The 19,515-nt window shown below is 28.3% G+C and overlaps 1 protein-coding gene across 1 annotated transcript in view; it reads right to left on the bottom strand.

The window, feature by feature from the left end:
- LOC116766445 (uncharacterized) overlaps positions 1 to 18,648 on the bottom strand; it is a 40,436-nt gene extending 21,788 nt beyond the window's left edge. Inside the window, exon 1 of the mRNA XM_061522969.1 lies at positions 18,453 to 18,648. Coding sequence (XP_061378953.1) covers positions 18,453 to 18,525 — 73 coding nt within the window. The 5' untranslated portion in view covers positions 18,526 to 18,648. The remainder of the gene's footprint in view (positions 1 to 18,452) is intronic.
- Positions 18,649 to 19,515: the final 867 nt, after the last annotated feature.

Raw genomic sequence — 19,515 nt, 5'->3', positions numbered from 1 at the left:
TATTAATAAGTCTCATAAGGTTTCAAATTCGAACTTGCCTGGTTTAATAACTTCTATACAAGATCATAATTACTGCGAGTCAACTATAAACACATCAGTTAATTTAAAAACTTCATCGCTAGAAACAATCGCTTTGTAAAATGAATAAAAATGAATAAAGAATACTTTTCCAGAATACTAAAATGCAATGGCATGATTTAAGTCATGACATTATAAAAGCTAGTCGAGTTGTTTTTACATCTTCTACTTGTCTTATTTTTTTGATTGCAAATGAGACGGCGTTTAGTTGACTTGGAAGATTATTTTTTTATATTATATTATTTACTTTATTTAAAGCTATACAAATGACAATTAATTACTCTACCACTGCTAAAAGGTCACTCTAAAATTAATTATAATCTTCAGCTTGTTATCATACAAAAAATGTAATTGCTACGATAACACAGTAACATTAAAAAAAAAAATCTTTTTAGCGTTTTCAAATTATAAAAAGATTTTTACTTCCGTTCTATTAAATAACTATCCTCGTTTTTACGTTCGTATATAATAAATAATTTTATACCTCATTTTTTACAGGAATCATACTATTTAACTCGTCTTTGTTTAGCAAGCGTCATGTTTTACATGTGATAATTTCTACAAGTAGAAGGTAATGGTAAGTTTTCAGTCCCGCTTTTCTTGTTCTCAATAATCTGATATTAATAAACGTTAATATGTTCTCAATTATATTTTAAGCAAGTCAGGTGCATTGTAAGTTTTTGTGAGATCGCATTTCAGAACATACAATTATTTTCATTTTTCATCTCTATCGAAAACTTTTAATGGGATCCATGACGTGGCTAAACCATCTTGTGAATATTTTATCTTTTATCTAATATGTAAATTTTCTCGTCTGATCAATAAAACAAAACTTTTCAAACCAATAGTAATACTACCAGTTCATATGATTTTTCGATTTATATAATAATAATGTCTGACATATTGCAGTGTTACGTATGATTTAATATTTTATAATAAATTATTCGTCACCTTAATAGCAATGAAAATAATCATAGTCATGTTTAAAAATGGAAATGAAAAATTCCTATATTCTTTTCTTTATATAAATTATTAATCATAAACACACGTCAAAGCAGATAGTTTTACCTTAGTATTTTTTACAAAATGACAGTATAGTGATTCTCAATTATAAAAAGAATGTTAAGAAATAAACAAATGAATTTCTCTAGTAATTTCAGCCTTTAAACTTACATAATTAAAAATATATTACATAGCTAATACCCAAGAACAAAGACATATTAATTTACATACATGTAAAGTTTTACTTGTGGCAATTAATTTTTTTACTGACGGTATCTTTGGTCAATTTTAAAAATAATAATGACAAATTCAAAATTATCTACTACAAGATAAGCTCATTAATATTTTGTTGCTTGTGATTCATGACATTTCTGACAAAAAAAAAATACTAATACTACTAATAACTTTTGATTTACATAACGCAGAAAAGACGTTTATAATAATTCTAATATATTTTGCTCTCATTTCCATCCCTAAACCAATTTAGAGACCTCTTTGTAGTGTACAGATTAGTAATGTCAAACGTCTGTCTTCTAAATACGATTACAGTGTCCGTTCTGATTCGCAACATCAATCATGAAATAAAATTAAATGGTTTTTCATTTTTTATTATATATCGAATGACATAAAAATGGATAAATAAATTACATTAGAGTATTATTTGCTAAATCACAATACAATTGACATTATAATTTAATACATATTTATATACTACAATGTTATTATAATAAAACATAATATTTTAACGAATGTACGGCATTTTGAAATTATATTTTTTCAACGTTTCAAACCATTGTGCAGTATACAATGTCCACACAATAATTTTTAAATAAAAAAATTGGTGACTGCCAAAAAAATATATATATATGTATATGAATACACTGCAGTCAGATTAAAAGTGGCTTGAAGCGTTCATTTTGACGATGAATTGTAGTTTTTGAGTGTATTTTTCTTTTATTAATAATAAAATTAAACTATATAAATTCACATATCAAAATGATTAGGTCTCAAATTTATATAGCAATTGAAAGCTTATAAAATAAGAGTCTCAGTTACAACTGGGTAAATAAGTTTTATACCATTTGATGTATCGATTGATATCCACCAGTCGGGATTTCAACAGCTGTCATCAATGACAAGTACTTTACTAAGTAAAAGTTGAAGCGCTATCGTGATCTCGACACGAGTTCTAATGGATTGACTTTAATTTGATATTTCACTCGATATGATTATGTTAAAAAAAATATTTAGGTATAATTTAATGTGTAAAATAGCATATATTATAAATGATTTTAATATTAACATTGGCATATCAATATTAATGTGTACTGTAGTTGGGGTTTCTACAATATGTAACATCACGTATTGTAATAGAGGTGCGGTCAATGGTGTCAACATGCCACCGAAAATACCTTTTACACCATAGATTCGGCTGATAGGGCTACAAATGGCTAAAATGATGTGCTGGGTGGTACAATTTCAAGCCATAATAATGGCCTTTTTTATAACTTAAATCATGACATCTCTGTGTAATTAACCTACCATTTTTGTATAATTTGTTTCCTGGATAATATGTAACTAAGATAAAGAGCATACGCGTATACGCATATATTCAAAAAATTAAAATTTCTACAGGAGATTTTTTGTTGAATGATAGGAAATTGTCTTAAAAATATTATCGAAACTCAGATACATCATATAACGCTCTTTATATGTAAACACAAGCAAAATTCAAACTTGTATTTTTCAAAATATTATAAATAACTTTATAACAAAATGAACTTATTTTTTTTTTACTACTTATAACGAAATTAACAATAACTATTTTGTAATAATAATGGAAGCTTTAATAAAATGCCGTGATAGTAGGCTAACAAAAGGTCTATTAAATTATTTATTTGACATATTACTACAACCTCATTAAGTATTTTACAGTAAACATGAATGGTTGGTCGTTATTAACTTGAATATTATCGGTTATTATTCCTAAAGAGTAAATAAGTTACGAATAAATAAAGTGCGGAACAAAGCACTAAATGTAACACACTATATTTAAAAGTGATGTCCTAAAGGGTCTAATCTTAAATTTGGAACGTTTTATTCCACCCTTAACTGACTAGGTGGCAGTGTTAGCGAAAATGACAAGGCATGACTGTACGATACGTCGCTAAGTAATTACGTACACGTCATACTAACGCTGAACATACTTCTCGTTGGCAGGGCGACAATTTGGACGTGTTGTGAGAGACAAATAATTTTTTTCTGTATCTCAAGTCGAAGACTTTGAGCGATTTTGTGACTAGGCGACGAAAATGCTTTCGCTGTACATGTTTCATGCATGAATTTCTGTTACTACATTAAGTACTAGATTTACAAATATAAGATTTGCTATTGTTAAAATCATTTATATCAAGATACATTTATATAAAGAGCAGTAAATACCATCATGTTCCAAATATGTATGTCATATAAATGTCACCACTGGGATTCTTAAAAATAATAAAGCATATGAAATAACTAGGACAGAGTTCACAAGTTATAATGAAGCCTTTATAATTATCCACAATTCTTGAAATATATGGCAACAGTATTGTGTTTCTCACGCCATTCAAAGCTTTTGAAAAGCAAGAAGCTGACTTGTAAATAAAATAATGTAATGAAAAGCGTTATTGCGGCATGAAACGTTGAAACATGGAGAGTTTTAATACGAATGTAATTTGGTGTGTAGAAACATCTGCGAAAGTGTTTGCGGAGGGATGTATTCTTATTTACAGAGAATTTAATTTCTTTAATTACAGTCAAGAGGTCTGGGAAATAGGATTACTATGAGTTTTCATTTGACTTCACATTGCATGCTTAGCTTGATTATAATGACTCTATTTTTACATTTTTAATTTGTATATTTTTATTGTTACTTTGTCAGGGTTTAGAGTTTATAGTTTCTAGCATGAAATGTTACTGGAATTATTTTCAACGGTTTTACAAATAAAAAGGTTATTACAAGCAAACAGCTTTTATTTTCTAACATTTGTAGCTATTTAAACATTCAAACGTATTGTAGTAGTTTGTTTTATGGATTCTTTTGTTCTATTTCTTCATCGTGAACATTCGTCGACAAAAAAAAACAGTCAAAAATGTGTTTAGAACAGAATCGAATAAAACCGGACAACACTGTTTAATCGACAATCGATACAAGAGAGTAATTCATCACTATCTGACGCTTACTTTATGTGATGTTAAACAGCCGCATTGTGTTTTGTTTTCATTGGTACGATATGCAAATATACCTTATTTTGTACACGCTATAATAAATCTAACATGTTTTTAGGTAAGACTAAGGAATCCTATTCTTTTTTAAGTTTAGCAGCAATTTTAGATTGCATGAATGTAATCATTTAAAAATACTCATCTGATTTAAAAAATATTTCACAAAAAATAAGATTTGATTTTTTGGGTAAAGACTAGCTTAATATAATTAAATAAATAATGTAATTGAATTTTATGAAAATCCGTAGAATTCAAACAATTCCGAAAAACTAGCCACTAAGTTAAAAAATTCATAGTTTCAGCAAAAGAAAAGTTCCTCTTAAAATAAACACGTTTGTCATTTCACTGTATATTTGTAGTAAAATGATTATCCTTATAAGAAAATATGAGGTGTATGATAAAAGAAACATTATTTGGAAGAAAATAACAAATGCCTTCCCCCATGATGGGGATGGAATTGCGCTCCCATAAAGATGTTTCGTAGTGACGCATATTTGTCATTAATAAAATACAATTTAGTTTCTGTTTGAAAACGTCTCTAATAAAAAAATGACAGTGAATTTCTTAAATATTTTATTCCTATATTTGTAATTAAAATTTTTTGAAATTGTAATTATCTGTTCGTGTGGACTAAACACTACTGGGATTAGTTTAAGACCACTTCGTAGGTAGAGTAATAGTAAACGGGGGTCTTGGAAGTAGGTGTTAGCCATTTTAAAACTGTCCCTATTTGCCAGTGTCAGTGCCTGTTATTTTTCCATATGTGAGCCCAGGCTTATATGTATATACACAGGGTTGCTGCATTAGTATATCTTTCAGGGAACAAAAAAGCTTTAGGCAAAAATACGACTGACTTAGAACAATAAATATTATAGTATAGGGCGTGATATATTGTTATTAATAATAATCTATGATGTCTGTTAAATATATTTTTTTCTGATTACTATATAATTTACCAAACTATGAAAACTTGTATACTGTTTTTTTATGTTGCAATTGTTAAAACGACTATATAATATGAAAGCAATGTTTTAATGTTCAAACGTTCAAATCATAAAGGAAGGAACATAAAGTCACAAACGCCAAAAATAGTACAGTGGAAAAATGCGAAACCATTTGCTTTTTAGCCAAAGGTTCTAGTTGTGAACCGTGGAACTAGGACCGTCGAGGCGTTAATACCGGGAAACAAGCCGGACGTGTCCATTCGCAGTGCGACATTAAAACTCGTGTTTTGTTATCTTTAACGCTTTTTCGGCTTTCTACCAAAACCCTTCTATATTAATGTAGCTATCAAAATTCAAATTAAATGTGATTGCTCGTAAAAGAGGTACGTCTGATTAAACGAAACAGCCGGAATGAGTATAATATGCTTTGTTTTAGTTTTCATCTAAAAATCTTTCCCGTACCAGTCTACGTGAGTAAGGAATTCAATGTAAATAGGAAACGTGAATACTATAAACAAATAGATGTTTGTGAAATTTGTTTAATTTCAAATATATGGAGAGTGATAAAATTATCATTTTAGTTTTTATTCTAAGTTATTGGTTTGTTAACTTACAAAAATCAATCTTCAATCAAAGGTAACATTGATAGCTTGCCCAGGTATTATTAATTCATAACCCACGTTTATTGCTCTTCCGATAAAACTTTCTGAGTATTAACACTTTGAGTTATTCGATATTACTTAAGCGCAATGAATACAATGTAATCGTTTGAATGCAGAAATAAAATAAAATATTCGATAATTTATACACATTGATATAACACATTAAGATGAACTTCATAACGTCCCAAGTTTATTATATAAGTATGGTATGTACCATTATATAATATAACAATTTTTTTGTGTCACATTTATGCCATAAACACAATATCCCTCAACTTATTCCATGTCAAATGAGTTATTGAACTTTGATATCGGATTTGTCGATCTATCCTGTCAATCCTCGAATCCATTATATACATTTAAGTTGTCACAGAAGCATTTCATTTATCACCGTTGGCTTCGTGTTTCTTTATGATTACTTAAATAACCTTTTAGTTTATTATTGAGATTCACCAAATGTAAAAGTTATATCATACAATTATCTTTATTTTTGAAATAAAAACGTCCTGAATGATTTCGTTCCTTACAAATTACCTTTAATAAATACAATACAAATGTATAGTAAGTACTAATATGTAATTTTGGTATTATCTTGATAAATAGCTTTCATTGAAATGTTTAAATTTGTATAGAATTGAATTATAATTTTTTTATAAATTATATAATAATATATTGTTAAAGTATTAAGGAGTTAAATAATTCAAAATATTATTAACTTTTACGACTTTGTTTGAGTACTCGATTAGCTGTTTACTCTGTAAGCATTTTCTTCTTATCTCAATATATGCCCGAACGCCGGCAGCAACAATTTCTGAGACCTCGACCTTATGTATTTCAGCTTACGTTAACGGAATACTAAACTAAGTTAGGGAAACTTGTTCGCTATAAACGCTAAAACCAGTGATAAGAAGTTGTCTATACGATACAGTACAGAAAACAGTATATTTGTATGTTGGTACTGTTGGGACTGTTGGAATTCTTTAATGTTTGTTCTTGTTGTTCTTTTCTAAGAGTATGATATGTTTAAGGAGTAATTTATGACATACTTTTAATATTGAAGAATACTTTCAATATCCAATGTATTTTTTTTCGAACGTTTGCGAATATATAAAAGCTTAAATTAATTTCATATTAATTAAGAAATAGGACTGTGAGTAAAGCATATTTGCATGATTATATTTAAATAAATCGTACTAGAGTGGCTTCAGTATTTATCAGTGCTTCATCCATTATTCAAAGAGCTATAACACTTACGACTACCAGGTAGGTTGGCATAAACCCAGCAAAGATAATATTATGGTTTGCTGCGAAACTAGCTTAATGTCGTAAGAATTTAAGAATAAGTGCTACTTACGTCTATTTTCTTAAATTATATTAAAACGTTAAATTTTTTCACAAAACTTACAACTTTTCTTCTATTTTATTATTATAAGAATTTTTATTACCAATAAGCCTTATAACCTTAAGCCTCGGATACATTTATATTGCATACTTACTTTTTAAATCGTAATTTTTTTCTGTTTCACTTAATGCCGTCAGAGAGTTATATGAAAAATAAAATTATAAGAAAATATGAAGTAGATCTCTTTCAAATAACTTGTACAAAACCGTACTCTAACAAACTGGCTATTAGGATTTATTTTCATAACGTCCTTTAATGCTAGCCTGCACCTAATGCCCATTCCGTTTGAGTTACAGAGCTCTATGAACGTTGATTTTCAATTGTTCGAATTTAATAATACTTTTAAATGACTTCTCATAGAGTCTTTTAGCGTTTAGTTGAATAATAACTAAAATATTCATTTGTATAAAGTACCTTTTAAGTATTGGATTATCGTAAAATGTTAACTCATTAAGTATTAAATTTTACGAAATTATTTTAACCTTCAACTTATATAACTGTTATAATATTAATGAAATAAAATGAAAATTCTTTTTAAAAAGGCTATGCTATACGTATTTTGGATATGTAATCTTAAAAGCGTAATTGTTATTTATAAATAAGATCCGAGATTATGCGTGGAAGAAACCGGGACTAGATGTTAATATATTATGTGAATAGTGAAGGATAAATCAGGATCTCATAAATATTTACGTATCAACATAACGTCAGTTAATTTCATATAAGGACGGTCCAATGCCGAGTATGTATAGTTCGGGTTGAGTTTACCTTATAGGGAACATATTAATAGTATAACCATATCTGAAAAATTATTTATAAATGAACAATAACTCAAGGGAACTTCCTCATCTTATTTATTTATATATTTACCTTCATATGTTAGTGTGTATAAGATTCTTGATTGAAACAGAAAGCATATTTACCATTCTGTATATCATTTTATTTTAAGAATGCGGAAACTCTGTTATTTGTTATATCGCATGCCGGACGCTTTACAAAACATCATTTCAGTATAGGGTCTTATATTTATATGGCCATTATCACGAAACTCATTTTAATGTACCCAAGCTTAATACTGTATGCGGGTCTCTATTTTCAGAGTTTAAGCTATTAAAAAATATTTTTCCTTAAAATCTTCGTACCAGATCAAGAGACTTCAAACTTATTTGTGACGATAATATCTAATGTGATTTAACATTTGAGATGATGATAACTTTAGGATTCAATTTAATTTACGTAATGAATCCAATGAGCTGCATTTCTCTTAATGATTTGTATAATTATGCCATTATTATGATAACAGAGTGGAACATTATTAAATTTTATAATAAATATAGGGTTATTATCAGATGAATTTAAAGATTTGATTTGAAATTTTGTCATAGCCCCTTTGTATGTGATCGTCTTAAATTTATACGCAGATTAAAAATTACAGTCCCTTTTTAGATTCGTCTCAAAAGTTTTATAATAAATCAGTATGCTAAGAAATGTGACATTGGAACTTTTTTATACTGTAAACTTATTTTATATCAAAGAGATTTTGTCTATCATTCTTGGTAAAAAAAAGATTTCCTCTTATATCAACACGCAGTACGTAAATACAAGATATCGGGTAGTTCAGTATATTAATTTTGATGGATTCGAAATACATTAATATACAACATAAAAACTGTGTCTAGCCCAATTAAGATCTTAATCATTTAAGTGCACTGGCATCAGTAAGTTCTTCAATAACTCTGTACTTAATTTTAATTTTGTAATTATCTTCAAGACTCTAGATATACATTTCTTGAGTTAATATTGAGTGGTCATTTAAACTTTTCACTCAATTCCTCCAGATTAAAAAATATATTAAAAATAACAGAAAATGCAAATAATTAGAAAAAGTAGAATTGGATAGGAGGAACGTTTCATCCTTTATCGTTTAAAAGATATGATTTATTGTATGTTCCTGAGCTTTCAGAGAAAGGGACTTAAAAACCCCTTATCGTCCCTTTTTGACTGCGCTCCTATAATTTAAAATAGGAAAAGTAAGATACGCAATTAGAAAAATATTATCCATAATAGAGTAAATATAAGTGTAATTAGGATACCATTGTTCATATTGTCAGTTTAAATACTATATATATATGTTAAATTTACCTGTATTTAGTTTTACTAAAGACATGTTAAAGTTACAAAATATGTAATAAAAAATATATTTCAAATGTAAGTAGACGTTAAATAGCAAGATAGGACAAATTTAATTTATTTCCTTTATTCATTAAATTGAACATGTAATCAATAACAAGTTGTACATGATTGTGTTTTTTTTAAATAGAGAAGAATTTATTAAAAAAATACCAATACAGTCTTTAGGTAATTAAAGTTTTAAACTACTGTATTTTTTAAAAGAAATTATTTAATTGTTAGTTATTAACTTCTACAGACAAAAAAAAAAACATAATCGAAAAATGTGTTTGAATAAAAAATTCAACAAATAATAATAGCTTTATTCGTTCGTGCATCGCACAAAAAGTACCGTATGGAACGGAGTTGTTCCCTTTTTTTTATTATTAGAGGTTCTACTTTATATTATATTTTTCAGTGAAGTGTACGACCTGGAGATCAGATTCCAGACATTCATAGCATTACTCTCAGATATCATATACACTTCAGTTTCTCATTTTAAATAACAAACAAAATTGGTAGCGAATTATCCTTCGTCATAAGTTAAGACCTAGCTGTAATACAAAGTAAAATATCTTGTTTCACACCAATGTTTGTACAAGCCAAATAACAGTTTATTTTTTTATATTGGAATAACTTTTATGATATTATGATATATATAAAAATGCTAATAAATTGTTATTTCTTTCACTTAAAATTGTTTTCAAAAGACCATCGTAATGTGTACAGCTGTAATTGTTTAATACGGTCGCCAATTTACATATAAATAAGTTAACGATTTTTTTTAGGTTTCCTGCCATTTAGTGAAGTCAGCGGGGACGTAGGCAGTGGTCATTAGCAGAACATAAAAACCCATAAGCGGTACCTTTTGTTTGACCACCCAGCTCATTATAAATACGACGACACGTTTAGTCCTTTGCAAACAGATTGTTGGTACCTTGCGGAATTGCTTTTTGGACTTTTATTATATGATGTGGTGATTTTTAAAACCATATTCCATTTCTATTATGAATTCAAAGTAGTCTTCTGATTAGATTAATTATTTGTAGAGAAATACGGGTTCGAATTTACAAAGCAATTCTGTTTTAATGTAAAAATCCATATTAAGTAAAATTAATTAATATTTACCTTTGTCATTTGTGTGCTTATAGAATGGTAATAAATACAGAGCAAAAAATTACTAACGACCCAATAAGAAAAAATCCACATTGGGCCGACCCTATGACTCAAAAATATTTTTTTTTTTGTTGGATAGGCCAGATTTATTATAAATTTACGTACTTTGAATAAAAACAAAGAAAAAGAGGATAAAAAATTCATCTAAAGTTGAACCTTAGGCAAATGTATTATTAAAATGAAGAAATACGAGAATGAATCGCTAAAGTCTAGAGAATACTAGTATTCTTATACCATTTTCAGATTAAGCTAATTGTTCTTTGTAAGAAACAAAGTGGAAACAGGAATTTGGTTCATGCTCATATTATTTTCTTTCTCATTAGAGTTAAAAATAGGTCATCATTTAAAACACATCTGTAGTTTTACAACGCAACAGATTACCAGGCTTTTATATTCCTACTCTGCAAATTAAACATCGATCGCAAAAAAAAAAATTAAATATTTTTAGATCATAAGAATATATATATTAATCGCAATACATCCTCAGGGGAAGGAAAGTTAAGAAAAAAAATTTAAAGAAGTCATGATTATATAGTTTAATAAAGAGGTGCAATAAAATACATAATTTAACTAACTAACTAACTAAACTAACGGAAATGTATGATATTGTTCATATAATAATAGCATCTGTTTCAAAGAACATTTCTGTTGAATAAAATAATTATAACAAACATTGTCCGACTAGGACTGTAGTTACAAAATCCTTCGAATTTGAAGTATAGAAAATACGTTGGTAGAAAACAACTGAAACTTTAAAGCGTATGCTCTCAATTCAGTCAAAACTGATTTAACTACAGAATTTATATTAATAAATTTTACAAAGATTTTTGAGAGACTTATTCGACCGATGACAAGAGCCTGCTAGTGAGAACACTCCCGTTCCAAACGGACATTCGGCACGTCCTGAATCACAATTAATTTTAAATTAATCTGCTTCAAAGCAAGAATCAGTAGTTTTTTTTAATAACATTTTTTAATACAATGACATGAAATTGATTTTCAAATGAATTTTTTTTATTAATAAATAAAATTCATTTTCTGTTACACTTATAATATAGATGTATTTAAGACTGTGTTTTTTTTATTAATTTTTCATTTGTTTTTTATAAGAATAATAAAAATTAAAAGTTTTATTTAAGCTTTTAGGAACCTTTTACACTTAGGAATAAACTGAAAATCATAAACAAAGTCTAAATAATCCATATAATTCCCGAGAAATCACGACGTCCGCGTCATCGTAGTATTTTGTAAAAAGACATGTGTTCGTGAGCTTAGCTGTCGCTGTAGGTTGGTTAACATATCTATAATTTTAACATGCTTTCTACATTTTTCAATTCCGCAAAAGAGCAAAATTCCAGGAAAGTCCAGGAGCAAAAGTCCAGGAGTGTATAGAGACAAACAAAAATAAATTCTGACTATTTCTACTATAAAATATATTTCATATATATTATAGATAATAATATTCCACGAAAGGAATTCATAAATTCAGAATTACTCAAATACCGCTGCCATTGTCTAAAATTATATTCGTTACCTAGATTTAAGCTCCGAGCTGTACACATCTATTCCGCTTTAAAATAAATGGATAAGCCGTTCATGCGAATAAATAACACCTTTCATGTGTCGACCAAATCTCTAATACTTGTAATTTATAACAGGTTATAAACACACGCAATGTAAAGCGATAGCTCGTGAACTATCGCAAGGGATTTGTTCACCCGCTTAGAAATTCAAGCTATTATGTCACACTTATAATATGTAATTATCATGATTATTTACTACTGTATTATAAATCCGAGAAAACTAGTCGCAGTGGTTAAGATAAGGGAATTTAATAAATTTAGAAGTAGAGATGTGAAATGGAGATAGAAGTAGTAACATAAGAGGGTTACATAAGGAAAAGTTACGTAAAAGAGAGCAAAACAACCAACAAGGCGGCTAATTCTATTTAATCCCGTTTCTACCGTTTTAGTTGGTTGATTATTTAGTCAGGTTTTTTTACTTTTAAGTGCTTTGTATCTTAGTCCCTCCTTTTAGAAAAATAGTATATAAGGTGAGAAAACTTTTTTAATATCTATGTAAAAGGAAAAAATAACTTGGAATTTAATTTGGTTGAACAAAACTAAATTCTCAATATTATAATGTAAGAAATGACCCTTATTCTATAATGGATTCATTTATTTTAACATTGAAATTCACACATACTATTGAAACATGATCTCTATTAGTTCTGCTTACCCCATCAGGAAAGAAAAGGAAGTAACGACAAAAAAAGTGTTTTTGAAATTATTTTTTTAATAATAAAAATAAGATAATTATAGATAATGCTAACGAAATGAGTATTTCAAGATAAATCCTGCGCTTATACCCTTCTGGGTTATAAAAATAATTATTAAAATCAGTCTACAAATAATGTTAAAAAAAAAAATAAAAAAAATTTAAGATCTTAACATATAATCCGTTTTGATTTGATTGAACATTATTGCCATGACAGGACATAAAAAAGATAAAAAAAATCGTTCACTGCCAAATGACTCCTCATAAAATAAATAATATATAAAATGAAAACATTACTCGATAAACTTGATTTATAAAGCGATATCAGCTCGTGCGCCGGACGTCAGGCCTTCTTCCGGACCGAACCCAAACAAACATATCGGGTTCAGTTAATCGGTCGGGTGTTATGGGAAGACCGTTTACCGTCTGTCATCAGGTACGGGATTATCAACCTTCTTCGCACTATTAAATTAATCGTCCTAGGAAAATATATGCAATTACTTCATTATTTTTTCAAAGCCGTTTAAGAAAACATAAAGCTTAATGTATTTCAAGGGTAATGAAAATTTTATTGAAAAAAATGTTACCGAGTATAAAATTCTGCTCGCTGATTAGGGCGTAATACGTGTCAGAATTTACTTTTTCGTCCATTTATAAAACATTTTTTACTATTAAACTGGATACAAAGTGTAACTTTTTTCTGAGTTTTAGTTTAAATAATATTAACAATATGTTATTTCTGATGAGAGAGATAAAATACGAAAACCTAATAATCGTCCTTTTGATTTTCTCTGTCATTATAATAAATATATCTTAACATTTATGATAGTTTTCTTGATTGATATTAGCGTCTGGTTATTTAACCTATCATTATATTGGCTGCGGCCATGGGTAATGGAGCAAGCGTTATAGCCGAGTGTTCAGCAGCTTTTAGCGTGATTACTATATGGTCCGATAAGTGCCGATGTCATTTGGCTAGAATTATATTAGTAATGTTGCTGATACGGACCGTACTCAAAAATGCTTACCTCATAGAATTTGATTTTCTACATACATATTAGATTAAAATATGTACTGTTGCTTGCAAAAATACATCAAACGCCTATACAAATTCAATTGGTAGATCTCATTGCAAATAAGTTAATAAAAAACAAAGTATTTTCAATCGTAAGCATCTATTAGCTAAAAAATATTAGGATTATTTAGCTCCGGTTTTATATAATAAATTTATTAGAGAATGTACCACATATCCTTATACAAATTTAAAATGATTTTAAATGAAGGCACTCTAAGATTTGATTGGAATCTGTAATCAAATATATTTCTTAATAATATTACGACCAGAAAGCTTCAACATTATTGTAAAAAACACACTTATAGACGCACAAACACACGCAACAACTAAGTAATTTTATTCAATTTTCTTTTTCTTCATTCATTAGTTCTGTAACCTAAGCAAAACCAAGTATGTTTATATTTGTACATAGATGAATTATTTAAAATTATAGTAAATCGAGAGGTAGAAGCTAACATCCGTGACATAGTCTTTGGCTATTGCATAACATTGATACTATATATTTTTATGGTAAATCATATTGTGTATCTTAATTATATTTTATTAAAACTGTTTTTGCTTTCAATTAAGGTTTACGATTAGTATTATTTTAAGCAATCAACTTGTTTTATATTTGCTTAGAAATGTTCAAGTTCAAAAGGCATATTCACAAGCATTACACAAAATACCTTGTCTTACCTCATCATACTGAAAACGACCTCCAAAGGATTGAAGCCTGAGGAGAACTGATTAGACATTTTAGCCTCAACCACTCTAACGACTCTTCACAGTTCAAGCGTGCGTATACTCAATTATGCACTCACGGAGAGAGGCTCTTGTCTAACACAAATTTGTAAGTACGTTACCTTCTTGATACTTAGTGACCGGCGTTAGATAATGTGTAAGTTTGTTCAGAACTCACCCACGGATATATTGCACCATTCGCATTGCTTTCTACGGAACGTTTTATTCTACGGAACGTATTATAACAATTTATAGTTTTTATTTTTTTATAAACTAAATTTTATTTAATATATATTTAGACAGATAACTGAACAAATTCTAGTTATATAATATCATAATAGTCCCGTTGGAAGTAACAATGGTGCACCAACAAAGTAATTACCTCTTCAGTTCTACACAGATTAATTACAAATCAGTCCCTGTGGGTTTGTTTTCAAATTAACTAGTCTGCATAAATGTAAACACTGTATCAGATGCCCCAAGAGCAAAGAGTTATATACTGTCTTTATCGAGATGAAGAATACATTAAAACTTTCACGAAAACGATGTCTTCAGATCGTAGCTAAGATTATTATTATAAAATTTAAATTTCTAAAGTTGCGTTTTTTTTTTGTATTGGAACAATAGAGACTTACTTACATACACATATATATTTATCATCATGTTTAAATTTATATTAAAAATAATTAAAAATAATTTTTAATTTTGACAATTGATTAAAAACAATACCATGTGGTTTTTCAGACTTCTTTTTATTGAATAAAGTCTTGACACTCAGCTGGTCATCTTAACTTGTCTAAGTAACTTGAAATTAAGAAATGAATTTTTTATCAAATAATATAAACTTAAAATACAAACGAATCATGTGAAAAATATTGGTGAAAGCATATTTTTTCTAAAATATAACAGTAAGTATTGTATATTGGCTAACAATGTTTTTGTGGTCATAATTTTTCTGCTTACACTACATTGTAAACACATTGGGGTACTAACTGCTACCCTAAATGGCTTTTATAATTCGTTTGCGAAAGGCTAAATTATGACGACAATAAAGTGGCAATTACCCCGTTTTTGTCAAAAAAAATAATACAATAAACATAAACTTTGTGGAAACTGAAAACCTAATTGCTATGTACATTTGGAGCTTTAACTATGCGTGAAAATATTTACATATATTTTAGAAAAAACAAGTTATTATTTTATAATAATTCATTATTCATGTTTAAATAATAACAATAATATTGAAATGTGAATTGAAATAAATCAAGTCTTGTAAATTCAGTTTCAATTTATAAAATTATAGTATCGAAAATGTGAAAGTATTTTTTGTTATTGGTTACGATGTTTTATCAACTCAATGCCTTATATTAAAAATTACATACTTTTGATCAAAGAAAGAGAGAAATAAAAAGCCATTTGGACAAAAATGTAAAATTTCTAATAAAACACAAAATAAATGTGCCGAGGTGGAACTCATTAAAATATGGAGAGCATCAAGCTTTTAGGTAATTTAATAAAATTTGTTTTCACTCAACTCATTTCTTGGTACGAACGACACATTAGTATATTAAAATTCGAAACGTATGATTGCGTAACATTCTAAGATACTCAGAACCAGCCTTGATAGAAATATAAATATAGAAGAAACTTTAGACGCGTCACACATTTATAATAAGGGCCGCTTTGTTATCTATTGTTCGTGTTTTGAAACTGTTTGTTGTCACAAACTTGAGGTTTGGGGAAAAGGGACATTTAGCTTCTGCTTTATCGTCAGAAATAACATATAATGTTTCAGTCTTAAAATTTACAAGTATGAAAAGTTACATGTCATTGTAAATAAAAATAACCGTAGTACAAATAACAAAAGGGCACATAGTTATAACGGTTATGGGTAACAAATAACAATGAATATTAAATATATAATTTTGTGTTTTTCAATTTAAAGCATCTTTATGTCATCGTAAAATGAGACTGTTATTTTACTTAAATTTTATATAAAAAATATATAGTTTTCATTTTATAAATGTAATGAAGACAACTTTAAAATATGTCTCGTTAATGGTAATTACGTGTTCAGCTTTCAATATTTTAGATTTCTATACCATATAATATGACATTCAACAACTTGCAAAGTTCAATCTGCTGTAAAGTGCTATTCTATTCAATTAAACAGTCAATTTGTTCGATGATTAAAATAGGTCACATTTATTCGTGGTATAGAACATAAAATTTTAATGATAATTATGTTATAAGCTCACGGAATTTTATGTGTCTCATAAATCACAGCAACAAAAGACACACTGCCGCTATAAGGCCAATTTAAAATGAATCTTGAAATTCCAAAAGTATTATGAGGTCAACGTTATACTAATGTTTATAAATTAAAAACGTTTTTAATGAGAAAATGTAAACATTAAACATATTGTTATATTCAGATTAATCTTTCGGAATTTATTTTCATGTTATTTCAAACCTTAGTATTTAACGAGTGTTTCTTCTTAATACATTTTATGGTACATTTTTAATGCATTATTACTTTAATGAATGCAGTAATCTCATTTTAATTAATAAAAATATTTTATACGTATAAAATATAAATCTCAGTAATGTTTATTATTTTCTATTTATTTATTTATGTATTCAGTATGATCATTAGTTAAATTTTACGACTATGTTCTACTGAAGTCAAAATATAGTAAACTTTTGAGACAATTTTAATTCAAAAATAAAAATTGTCTTACGAGCCAAAAATTAAAAATTATAATTCTCCACCAAGTTGTTTTGTATCGACCTATCCTAAAGCTTTCAATTTTTTATCAAAACTATCCGTATCACGATAAAAGAAGCTGGAAATTAAAACGAGATAATCCAAAATTGAATTCACACTATTCCTATTCCTTTACTCACGAATTTTAAGACAATAAGAAAACAATTAAAGATCAACAAAAGTTTGTAGTTAGAATTTGATTAAGCTCTGAATGTCTCGATACTGATTATAGCCTCAGTAATATAATAGAAATACCCAAAATCCACTTTATTGGTCATCAATCATTTACGAAGCGCTATCGCAAAGTGATTAACGAAAACACCTTAGAGAAACTCACTTTATTATTTCATAGCGACTTGATTGAAATTTATGTTAGCGATAAATATTGAAAAAGCCTGAACATACAAAAAGTGCATTAACCGAACCGCCTGATTTTACAATTAATTTTTAAGAAATTAAAAAAAAAAACAGCATATTTTTCTAAAGAATTATAAAGTTACTATTTTATGACAAAAGTGTTCGCTTTAAATATATATAATAATAATCAGGTCAAACAGTTATTTTAGGACCTTTTGATTTTTATGTATAACAGCGACGTCTAAAATGTTACATCGTAATCATCCTTTTGTTATTTTTTAATAAAAGTGTCACTTAAAGCAGTGAAATAAAAATAATGGCGTCATATTTTTAATTCAGAATATAATAATTACAACACGTCACAATTGTTATCAAATTTTAAGACAGATAATAAAAATATTATCAAGATAAATTTAAACGTCCTTTAAAGAGGCAACCTTTAAAAGGGGACAATATCACTTAACAAACAAAACGTTACTGTTAAAGGTATTGTACCATAACATTTCACGAACCCTCTGCGTCCAATTTGACCCTTATAACAAACACAACTTACCATGAATACAGGTAAGCACCCAAAAGAAAGTGGCGCCCAGTTTTATGAGACGTTTATCTTTACGTTGCACCATTTTAACAAAATCATCGAAGCACCATACCACTTGAAACTCACTTTAAATTCAACGTGACGTAATCTAAAGTTCCTCAGCAAGTATCGGAATTCTGCTTGCGTTGAAACATCCGCTCGCGGCCACAGCCAGCGTTCGACTGAAGCTAACGAAGCCTTTTGCAGGGGGCAGGGTACAAACTGCTCCGTATCTCCATATCGCTATTTACCCCGAGTGTAGAGACCACGTGCCAGTCCTAGTCGATTTTTGTCTTCGTGAACTTTTATTTTATACTTTAGCGCCCACACTAAACGATTCAAATGGATCTTCCACATTTTAATGAGCACAACTCTTTTTTTACTTATAATAGAACGTCACAGTTTATAATGGCTATATTAATTAAAATTTATAAAAGTGTTATGGATCGACTTACTGAAAATATTATTAGTGGTAAGTAAGAGAAGGCAAACATAAATATAAAGTCTGCGATTTTATAACGATAGCGTCACAATACCACTGAAACTCGTATTAAACTTGTCGGCAATGGTGGAACTTTGGCTTTGCCATGTTAGGCCCGTGATATCGGGAATTTCAAAGCCAAGTGAAGCCCCAAAGAAACTTTGAGGTTTACTACTCGATTTGTGAACTTTTATGAACAACTGCGACTAAGATTTCTTCAGACAACGCTGAAAGTTACCTCTTTTAAATAATTTTTATATCTTTTGAGATTTCTTATTTTTTACAGGTAATTTTATTAATATTATAGAAATATAACAATTACGTTTTTCTTCGTCACTTTCTAAACTAAACTCTCTATTTCTTTTTGGGACTATCAGACTGACTGACTAATAAATCTAATTTAAGACAACAATTAAGTGTAACATTTAACCATTTCATAGCGCGTATTGATACATTTATAATAACTTACATTTGATAAAATAATTATTTAGACTTCATAATATTTTTAATTTACAAATAAAGTGTTAACTTTAAAATATCACATTTATAATGACT

This window comes from Danaus plexippus, chromosome 15 (assembly GCF_018135715.1).
Source record: "Danaus plexippus chromosome 15, MEX_DaPlex, whole genome shotgun sequence".
Classification (NCBI taxonomy): domain Eukaryota; kingdom Metazoa; phylum Arthropoda; class Insecta; order Lepidoptera; family Nymphalidae; genus Danaus; species Danaus plexippus.
Note: the sequence above shows the minus strand (reverse complement) of the source record. Positions and strands in the feature narration are given on the sequence as shown.